This window comes from Echinops telfairi, unplaced genomic scaffold (genome assembly GCF_000313985.2).
Source record: "Echinops telfairi isolate 266 unplaced genomic scaffold, ASM31398v2 ScPeMD7_18;HRSCAF=68, whole genome shotgun sequence".
Lineage (NCBI taxonomy): Eukaryota > Metazoa > Chordata > Mammalia > Afrosoricida > Tenrecidae > Echinops > Echinops telfairi.
Window position 1 is genome coordinate 83185926 of NW_022103915.1, and position 10050 is coordinate 83195975.

Here is a 10050-nt window from a genome sequence, read left to right on the forward strand (position 1 = left end):
GGATTACTCTCTTTGTATCCAGCTCACTGGCAGTTGATGGGGAACCGCTTGGGCAGCCTTGGGTGATGAAACCCATCACCCCAACAGGAGAATGGGACTGCGAGTTCTCCATCCCTCCTCCCTTCCTTCCTCTCCCTGTGAGAGGGACTAACAGCCAAGCAGGAGGGAGCGCACGCAGCAACGGATCCAGCAACCATCCTGAGAAGATGCAGCTGCTCTTTCTCCTGTCGGCCCTTTTTCTCCCTGCTGGGGCTGGAGCAGGTAAGTGACCAAGGACACCCCAAGGCCGAACGCCCTTCTTACAGTGTTTCCAGGCAGCTTGGATCACATCCTCGGCTCCATCCTGGCCTCATTTCCTTCCAGGAGCATTCTAAAGCCGAAAGCTGAATAGAACATTGAGGAGCTAGAAAGAAAACTGCTCCCTAAAGCAGTGGTTCTCAACCTGTGGGTCGCAACCCCTTTGAGCGTCAAATGACCCTTTCACAGGGTTTTTCTGATTCATAACAGTAGCAAAATTACAGCTATGAAGTAGCAACGGAAATAAATTTATGGTTGGGGGCTCACCACAACATGAGGAGCTGTATGAAAGGGTCGCAGCCTTAGGAAGGTTGAGAACCACTGCACTAGAGGGTGGTGTGCTTTCTCCCTCGTTTGGATCATGCCCTTGTCATCGGAAAATAGTAATTTTCTAGATGGTCAAAGGATTCTGGAGAAAGGAACAAACCTAGAAATGAGAAGCAATGTACATAATCGTTTCTCCAGTCCCAGGAAAGCATGCTCACTTGCCATGGACGGCACAGCGGGAGGGATCTCTGAGTTGACAGGAAAACATAGTTGCTTACAGTGATTTTCCGCTCTTTCCTAGTCTAAGTCTGCCAGGACATTAGCCCAAGACCCCCGTGCTCCCACATTCGGTTACTTCTCAGGCACAAAAACCTCTTTCGGTATGCAAACAGCATCTTCCACTTCCCACCTCTCCGCATTCTAGGCCTTTGGTACACATCCTTCTCCAGATACGCGCCAGTGGTGGAGGTAAACTCCGAGTACAGGAGCCGTGGGCTTCCCCGATCCACTCCCTCCTACTCCGCCCGGCCGTCACTAAACACTCTATGGCTGTCAGCACCATCGGCTCTGGAGCCGATTTGCCTGGCTCTGAATCTGCCTTCACCACATCCTAACTGTCCTTAACCAGCTATTTGAATTCGCAGTGCCTCCATTTCCTTACCGATAAACCGGGGGTGATAATAGCGACCTCAGAGTTCCGCTGAGGGTTGAACTGCTGTGCTCTTAGGATCGTGCCCAGCACGTGGGCAATGCTACATACACGTGCGGGGTGAATTCAACCTGGAGACCCAACAGTCAGGTGCACTCATGTCCAGAGCCTTAGAAGTGAATCCCGTTCTGACCACGAACTGTCTGTCTATAGCCAGATTCAGAAGGATTAAGATCGGGAGCACTCCCTGGGGAAGAAACCGCAGATAGAGCCCACTCCGGAGGCCTCCGGCTTCCACCCTGAGAGCAGAGCACGTGTCCTCTGGCGTCTGAGGCTGAAGCTGCCCTTTGCCAAGGACTAGTCTGCCCTGTTGTCGGGGGCGAGGGAGCAAGTGAGAGATGCGTCTCCCTTCAAGGCAGCAGTGCTTCTTACAGAACCGTGCAGTCTTCTCCCCATGCCTAGTGACCTGCAGCCCCCCCAAGTCCAGGTCCTCCTTCCCGCACACCCTCTCCTCTGCCTCCTCCATCTCCTAGCCTTGCTGGGACCCCCTTCTTTCCGCCCCACTCCACCCCCACCAGGGGTGCCACACTATCAAGCTCCCTGAGCACAGAGACCCAGGCCAAACCCTTTCTTCCAGGGGAAATCATCGGAGGCCGAGAGGCCAGGCCCCACTCCCACCCCTATATGGCGTTTCTGCAGATCCGGTCTCAGAACGGTGCTAGTACTTGTGGGGGATTCCTGGTGCGAGAAGACTTTGTGCTGACAGCAGCTCACTGCTCGGGCAGGTGAGACCCTGGGGAATTTCTAACGCAGACAGTGACCTGGGGCCCAAACGAGCTCCTGATCGGGCCCATCTGAAAACGAGGCTGTGCAAATAAAAAGGGTTAAAAAGGAGATCTAGAAAGTTGGCGGGGGTGGGGTGGGACACAGGTGAGTGTCAGAAGCATTTCTGAGGAGAAATGGAGCCACAAATTGAAAATAATAGGACGTGGAAGCAGAAACCATGCTGGCTCTGGTCAGGTCACTGTGCCCCTGTCATGCCACGTTTGGGGGTGCTGACAAGCAGAGGCACCCAGTAGCTCCGTCCTGCGGCTCCTCCGGGTCTCCTCAACTGTGTCCTACCTGCCCTGGCTGTCTACCTGCCTGGCAGAGTCGGAGGACCATAGCTCCTGTGCCACACCGAACCTCTAGGCGTCTTTTCTTGGCAGCACCATTAATGTCATCTTGGGGGCCCACAACATCAAGAGGCCAGAAAGAACCCAGCAGCGAATTCCTGCGCGCAGAGTCATCCTTCACCCCAATTATAACCCGCAGACCCAGCTGAATGACATCATGTTGCTGAAGGTACCACTCGCCAGAGAACCACTCGGGTCTCCCACGCTCAGCAGGCCCCTCTTAGTGAAGCAGTTCCACTGGGTCCTGAAATCCACGGAGGAGGAGGAATCAGGGGCATCGCCCCAGGTGGGGATGTGGGTGTGAAGAGGACCCCCAAACCAGCAGGCCCCGAGGGCTTGCCTGGGGTCCCAGCTAGCAGGAGTATCTGTGTTCTTCCTGACAGCTGGGAAACAGAACACGGCAGAATCGCTTCGTGAGACCCGTGGCTCTGCCTCGCTCCCAGACCAGGCTGCAGCCCGGCACCGTGTGCACCGCAGCCGGCTGGGGCCTGGTCAGTTTGAACCAGAGGACCAGCATCCTCCAGGATGTTCAACTGCGCATTCAGAGAGACCAGGAGTGCCACAACCGCTTCAGACAGTACCGTAGCCTGCTGCAGATTTGTGTGGGGAGCCCAGAGGAAAGGAAGTCTGTCTTCCTGGTAAGTGTCCGGGAATCTGTCTACACAACCCTGAGAAGGAGGGGCCTGGGCAGAGCTGGGAGCGTGGGAGCAGACTGCAGCCCGGCGTCCTCAGTCTAACGCTGTTCTCCACCTTCCTGATGTTGGGACCCTTTGATACAGGGCCTCGTGTTGTGCTACTGCAATCGTGCTACTGTTATGAATCCTAATGTAAATATCTGATAGGCCGAATGTCTTCTCATGGTTACAAATTGAACATACTTAAAGCATAGGGATTAATCACAAAAACAATATGTAATTATATCTTGTGAAATGTTTCTTTCTGACGACGATTAAATGAAATGTTGTCTCGAAAGCATGGTGTAACATGGCTAACAGTCTTCACACTGGGTACTCGTATCTGGGCATATCTGCAGGTGGGCAGACCCGCCTGGAGGCAGATAGAGGAGCGGTGTCTCCGTTCCTAAGACCATCGGAAATACGTGTTTTCCGATGGTCTTAGGCGACCCCCAGGGGGATCACGACCCACAGGTTGAGAACCACTGGTCTAAGGGGTGACACAGAGCAGGTGGGGGTGGGGGGGGCAGTCCTGACCACATGCTAACCTGCAGAGTTTTCCGGGGGTAAATGAAAGCGCCTCGCCTTGCTCTGGGCCGCAGGCAGGAAGCAGTCCCCAGTGGCCATGGGACTTGGGACTTGGGTTGGGACTAGAGGCATCGGCCGAGCGAAGCAAGGCCGCAGGGCATCACTAGGGCATCGCCTCAGCCTGCAGTTCCGGGAACCGCTGGGCCTCATTCTGAGTGAAAGACTTCAGGCCACGTGGAGGGGCAGGCCTGGAGGGGGGCTGTCTGGCTTAGCCCCCTCCCCCTCTCTGTCCACAGGGGGACTCTGGGGGCCCCCTGGTCTGCAACAACGTGGCCCAGGGCATCGTGTCCTATGGAAAGCTGAATGGGATCCCTCCAGCGGTCTTCACCAAGATTGGAAACTTCTTGCCTTGGATAAGGTCAACAATGAGACGCTTCAAACAGGAGGGGTAAATCGAGACCCTTTCTGCTGACCCTTCTTTTCTGGGGTGGGCAGGGGCAGGGAGGATGCCAGATGGACAGTTACCTAGCCCATTGATGGCCAATTCATTGGACGTTATTCGGGACACAAAGGTGCATTAGGGCTCAGTTCCCGTTCCAACTGTTTCCGGCTTTCTGCTCTTCTGTCTCTCGAGCACCTCTGCTCGGCTATTAGAACGTCACCGTTTCTCAGCTACTTGAGATGTCGCCTTCATCGTGTATTAAAGTGAACCTTTGATGAAATTCTAATTCTGCCCCATTGGCCTGTGTGTGCTTCTACACATCAGTGGTGTGTGTTTCATTAAAGTATGCTTTACTAGCTAACAGAGGGACGTCACGGGAGGGCTGATAAAGCCCTGCCTCGGGAGAGATACGTCCTGTCATCGTTCTTCAAAGTGCCGGAAAGCGGGGAAGATGGAAGCGCGAGGAGGACGATGGCCTGGAGGAAGTGATAAGCTTGTCCTGATCGTGATTCCCAGTATCTGGTGCGTCCATTGCTCCTGAGGGGGTGGGAGGGCAGGGGGCTCAGTGCCATAAAGTCAATTCCAGCGTATAGCCATTAGAACTGCACCTGGGAGTTCAGGTGGGAGTAGAAAGCCTCCTCTTTCTCCCTTGGAGCGGCTGGTGGTTTCAAACTACTGACCTTGTGGTGGTAGCCCAACATATAACCCACGATGCCCCCAGAGCTCTTCTCTGGGTAAGGGCCCTATTTTCCGGAAAAAGCACAGCCTCGGTCCCAGCAAAGGACTAGTCCTGAAGTGGTTGGATAAGAAAGGACTGGCTGCCTAGGGCTTCTGAGGCTGTGGGTCGTTATGGGAACAGACAGCTTCATCTTTCTCCTGAGGAGTGGCTAGTGAGTTTGAGCTGCTGACCTCGTGGTTAGCAGTTCATTGATTACCTGACAGCCCCACCAGTGTTTATACGCACACAAACATAAATATTACATGTGTTAATAAATACTTAAGTGATAGAAATGTTGTCATGTTCACCTACTTTTCTTTCTATAATAATACCGTATAATTTAGCTGATAATAGCTTCATAATGGGTCCTAATATTTTGAAAAACAATCTTGCTTCATCATTAAGCATTTTCAAAATTTCCCTAGTTAATCTTGTATTTAATTTTTTTGTATGAACTTTGGAATTAGCTTCCATGTCTCTCCCTTACACAACATGTTAGTATTTTTATCGGTAACATATTAAATTTCTAGATTTTGCTAGGTTTATTCTATCTTCCTATTCATAGGAGAACAATGGGGCTTTCTGCTCCCGTAAGGAGTTACAGTCCCCTCCCCGCGGAACAACAGAGTGACAGTCTCAGGAAGTCACAGGGGCAGTGAACGGAGCAACACTGGTGAGGAGGGCACAGGACAGGGCTGTGTTTCCTTCTGTTTGCGTAGGGTCGCTGCGGGTTACAACCACCTCAACAGCACCTAATGGCAACAACTAGGGACGGTCCCCTGGGTCAGAGAGAATTACTGTACCCCTGGAAGTGGGGTGATCAGCATCCGGGTCCTGTGGGTCTGCCCTTGTCCTGTCTTGCTTTGTCTGGTGTAGTCATGGTAAGAGCCGCACAGGGTCTGCGTTTCTGCCTCCTGCTGCGTCTACTTCCCTTTAAGGCTTGGTTTGCGACACTGTGGGCTCCTCTTATCTCCCCTTGGTATCCGCTTTGCAGCCCTGAGGGAGAAGCCATCTTCTCTGCCTCTCATATTCAAAGCTCCACACAGCTCGACCTTCTCTTATCTAGGTGGACTGTGGCAGAGGCCCTGTGTGGTACCAACTATCTTTTCTATACCCTGTGTGTAAAAAGAATGGTTCCCACCCCCGAGCAACAATTATCCATGTGTGCAGACGTTTTTTTTGCTTGTACATCTAGTAGGGAGCGGGAAGGATTGCTAGTCCACATCCTACATTTTGTTTGCAATTCAAAACGTTCTTATTGTGATTGAGAATTAATAAAGATACATCAGAATTAGACCAGGGTGGGTGATGAAGGCAAAGAAGACCTGGGGCGATTACTTACTAAAATAAAAACGGGGACTCCGCCTTGGCAGGGAAACCCATCCTCCCCCTCCTCTGTTTCCCTCGTGTCTCCTCTCGCCCTCGTCCTCTCTCACATGTGTACGTTCTCGCACACACCCACGCCCATAGAACCCTTCCAAATCTTCCAGTCAGAGAGAGAAGACACACACTCCAATCTGGAAGCAGGTCTTTATGGAAGCTCAGGGAGAGTTCTGTAACCCACAGGAAACTTCTTGAGGCTCAGGGATCTGTGACGGCGATGGTGCCTCAGGCACCAGAGGCAGGTAGAGCGTGCAGGGTGCGGAGCTGGGTTCAGGTGCCAGTCTGGCATGCTGCTCTGGCTGGCCCGGCGAGCAGGGTTAATGCTCCCCCTTCAGGACCTCATTGATCCAAGACCGGTAAGCAGAGATGCGAGTGAACACAGCGGGGGGCTTTGCATTCCACTTCCCATAGGAGACAATGCCATGGGCCACCCCAGCACACAGAAGAGGGCCCCCAGAGTCTCCCTGTGTGGGGAGACAGAGAACAGAAAGCGAGTTAAGCCAGGCTGCCAGTCCTGCCTGTGAGAGCCAACTCCTAGCACAAGCAGACCACGCCCTTCCAAGGACAGGCTCTAGGCCTTGTTCATGTTGCTCACCTCCCCTATGCTCCGGGATGGCAGGTCTAAGGCCGTACCAGACTGTGGGGGGTAGGGGTTGGGAGCATCTGCTCAGGGAACTTTCTAGTTTCCTCAGTCCTGCAACTCCTACCACTAGTTGACAAACCCCTGACACCGCCTCCTCCCAAAAGAATGATGCCCCCACCCCCACCCCCCACACGCACCCCACCCCCCAGTGATTTGTGGGGAAGAACTCAAGTTTGAAAGTTACCTTAAAGGCAGATTTTCTCTTCCTGGGATTGCCCACACACAGCTGGGAGTTGTGGTCAAAATGTGAATAGTGCTTGCAGGCCTGGGGATCCATGAGTCTCTGCTTCACCTCCTGCAGGGTGTCTGAGCCAGGTTTGTTCACGCCCGTCATGCCCCAGCCGGCCACCCGGCACATTCGCCCAGGTGGGACAAAGTTGGGTTCCGATGGGAGCGGCAGTGTGCCCACGGCCAGGGTCAGCTTGGCTTTCTCCTCTAACTGTGAAGAGAAGCGGTGCCTGTCAGCACTAGAAACCAGTCACGGGTCAGCTGGATGCCATGTGGAAGGAGCAGGGCAAATAGCTGCCTGGCGGGTCCGATTGGGCCGGGAAGGGCTGCATTGAAAGGGAAGTTGGGGAAGTGACAGTAATGGGGCAGATAACCGAGAAGGGAAGAAAGGCGTTTTTTACCTTCAGCAGCATGATGTCATTGCGAATGGTGAAGGGATTGTAATTGGGATGCCGAATTTGCTTGATGACCTTGAGCTTCTGCCAAGTGTCCTCTTCCTTCTCTATGTTGTGGACTCCGAGGGTGACGGTTATAGTTCTGTGGGTGGGGGGGTGGGAGGCTCAGGAGAAACCATGATGGTTGTGTTTTCTTCCTGAAATGTCCCCATTTTAAGAAAAAGGGAGTGGAGTATCTCACCAGGTCCTGACCCAGGACTTTAGCGGGGCCACTTGCGGTATTGCGGGGGATCAGATTTTACTCAGGACACATAGAACCTTCCAGGACACTCCAGAATTGCTGGGGAATAAACAGGTCTTTGGGAGCTGCTGGGGACTGAGCAGGTCTTAGAGTCCTGGGGATCTCATGGTTAACACTTGTCTGCTACCTGGAGGGTTGGCAGTTTAAACTTCATGGGATAAAGATGTGGCAGGACGTGCTGTAAAGATTGCAGCCTTGGAAACCACAGAGGGTCTGTCTCTGTAGTTGGCCTTCTACTCTGCCCTACAGGGTCACTATCTATGAGTCGGACACACTGAGGCTGGTGTTTCGTCGTCTCGGGAGTAGGTCAGGGAGGAACAACCAGGACAGGGTTAGCATTTCGTAATGCAAGGAGCCCTCCATCGCGGTCATCCCCCTGATGCCAGGCTATCGAAAGAAAGAGCAAAGTGATGAGATACTGTGTGAGCCTGGCTCTCTGGCGCTCATAAATAGGATGGGTTCCGGTCCCTAAGAACGAATTACCAGGGCTCTGTACGAGTGTAGAGAAAGTGGCCCAATGAACCAGGGTCCCCAAAAGTCAGTGGCATATCTTTATACTGGGGAAGGAGTGCTACTCTTACAGGATAAGGTACCCTGGCCTGCACTCACAGTGACCATGGCTCAGGGCATCTCTACAAGTATAAGGCTAACTTCAAGTGTAACTTTTCCTGTCCTTAGAGTTTATCCAATCTAGGAATTCCTCCTCATGGGTGTATCCTTTCCAACCAGTTCTCCCACTTGGAGATGGGTAAGATCCTGTCTTCTCACCTTCCTGCACAGTGAGCAGCGGTCAGCACAAAGTTTCGTCTTATCAAGAAGCCACCACAGTTCCCTATGTGGCCGTGGGGGGTGACAATCTCCAGGTGAGCCATGTAGGGGCGGGAGTGTGGCTTGCACTCATGGCCCCCGATGATCTCCCCTGAAACAGAGAACCCAAGATAGGCAACGTTCTTTGTCGAGAGAATACACAAGTTGGGTCTAAGTTGAGTGAGGCCCCCCTTGAATCTCATCCTCACCCTGTTTTCAACACGCTTCCCCCTTTTATGTCTCTAGTATCTGTTTTTCTGCAATGATCCTCATTCCTTCTTGCAGGATGCAACCACTAACCTGTCTTAGATGTCTTTTAGGTGTTTCCTCTCCCAGACCCCCTTTTCTGTGCCACTGAGCAGGACATGCTCTCCGGGTTCATGTCCTGGCTTCTCCATAGACCCAGTGGGATCACAGAGCCATCAAGTCACAAGATCTTGAGTCATCCTGAAACTCAGACGCGTCAGAGGAGATGCCTGTTTTCTTGGGGATGCCCTTTGCCTCACTTACTCTTGGCTTTGCCCAAACCAATTTCTCATACGCGAGGACCACCAGAGCCTCCACGGAGTGGATCAGCCTACCTCAAGGGGAGACTTCACTCTGAGACTGCTTATGAGTCAGCTATATTCAAATCAAGATCCTTTGGTTTGAGGGTTCATCCTCTAGCCTCCAGAGAAGAAGCCCCAAGACTCACCAGCGTCAGATGTGGGCCACAGGAGAAATGCCCCCAGGAGAAGGAACTGAAGATGCATCTTCTCAACACAGCCACCCGTGGCGGGTGCTGCTCTTGTTTGCCAACGTTGGGTTTTATAGCTCTCGGCAAGGGAGGAAGGAGCAGGGCTGTTGACCGCAGGAACTGCCTGGTCACGTTTTCTTCTCTTATTCTAAGTTGGCTAACTTTCTGAAGAGAAATTCTTCCAGAATTGCCATCTGTTCTGCCAGAGGTTACATTGGGGCTTGAACTCCCCAATTCAGGCTTTAAGGATTGAGCCCTGAAATATAATATCCCACTGGGGAGGGACGACCAGGCCTTTTGCAGTGAGGGCAGCTAGTTAAAAGTGCACCAGAAACATGGGGTGCGATATGGGGCAGGAGAGGAAAAAGTGTGATGCGTGCACACTTTTATGGCTGTAGTCTAAAGCAGGGTGTGCATTTTTCCAATGGACCCAGTACACATACACGTCTGTGGATGAGCACACCACAAATATGCAAATAAATCCGAATTTCAGAAGGTAATATTTATTCTTCCCACGTACAATATTCTCTGTTAGTTTCCATTCCACTCCATGTTAAAATGCACGTGCTTTAGAAGCGGTTCGGGCTGGGGTTTCTAGAGGAGGAAAGCTGTGATGCTGACATGTGTGTATATATCACTCACTCACTCACCGTGTCAGTCCATTCGCACTCACAGCACCCTAGAGGACAGAGCGCCTGTGGCTTTCGGAGACTGTAACTCTGAATAAGAGTAGAAAGCCTCACCTTTCTCCCACTTATGTATATATAGAGAACTTTCCATCAGCAAATGGCCCCTAGTGTAGAAGCG

The 10050-nt window shown here is 52.4% G+C and overlaps 2 protein-coding genes across 3 annotated transcripts; one reads left to right on the forward strand and one right to left on the reverse strand.

The window, feature by feature from the left end:
* The first annotated feature begins 206 nt into the window (after positions 1-206).
* LOC101647487 (cathepsin G) lies at positions 207-4042 on the forward strand. Its single transcript, XM_004698511.1, has 5 exons — positions 207-261; positions 1851-1998; positions 2422-2557; positions 2772-3026; positions 3887-4042. The coding sequence occupies exons 1-5, from the start codon at positions 207-209 to the stop codon at positions 4040-4042; spliced, it is 750 nt and encodes a 249-aa protein (XP_004698568.1).
* A 2243-nt stretch (positions 4043-6285) lies between these two features.
* Positions 6286-9313, reverse strand: CMA1 (chymase 1). Of its 2 annotated transcripts, XM_004698924.2 has the most exons (5): positions 9202-9313; positions 8469-8619; positions 7406-7541; positions 6961-7215; positions 6286-6597 (listed from the first exon to the last, which is right to left on the reverse strand). In XM_004698924.2, exons 1-5 carry the CDS (start codon positions 9257-9259, stop codon positions 6451-6453), a joined length of 747 nt encoding a protein of 248 aa, XP_004698981.1. In that variant the 5' UTR covers positions 9260-9313; the 3' UTR covers positions 6286-6450. The 2 variants fall into 2 exon arrangements, with proteins under 2 accessions (XP_004698981.1, XP_045143989.1); XM_045288054.1 differs by lacking the exon at positions 9202-9313 and having other exon boundaries at positions 8469-9097.
* Between the last annotated feature and the right edge of the window lie 737 nt (positions 9314-10050).

Coding starts and splice junctions, on each gene's coding strand:
- LOC101647487 (XM_004698511.1), top strand. CDS start 207: ATGCAGCTGCTCTTTCTCCTGTCGGCCCTTTTTCTCCCTGCTGGGGCT. Junction 1,999..2,421: donor GCAGCTCACTGCTCGGGCAG/GTGAGACCCTGG, acceptor TTTTCTTGGCAG/CACCATTAATGTCATCTTGG. Junction 2,558..2,771: donor ATGACATCATGTTGCTGAAG/GTACCACTCGCC, acceptor TCTTCCTGACAG/CTGGGAAACAGAACACGGCA.
- CMA1 (XM_045288054.1), bottom strand. CDS start 8,710: ATGAGATTCAAGGGGGGCCTCACTCAACTTAGACCCAACTTGTGTATT. Junction 7,542..8,468: donor GCTGCTCACTGTGCAGGAAG/GTGAGAAGACAG, acceptor CCCCACCCACAG/AACTATAACCGTCACCCTCG. Junction 7,216..7,405: donor ATGACATCATGCTGCTGAAG/GTAAAAAACGCC, acceptor TTCTCTTCACAG/TTAGAGGAGAAAGCCAAGCT.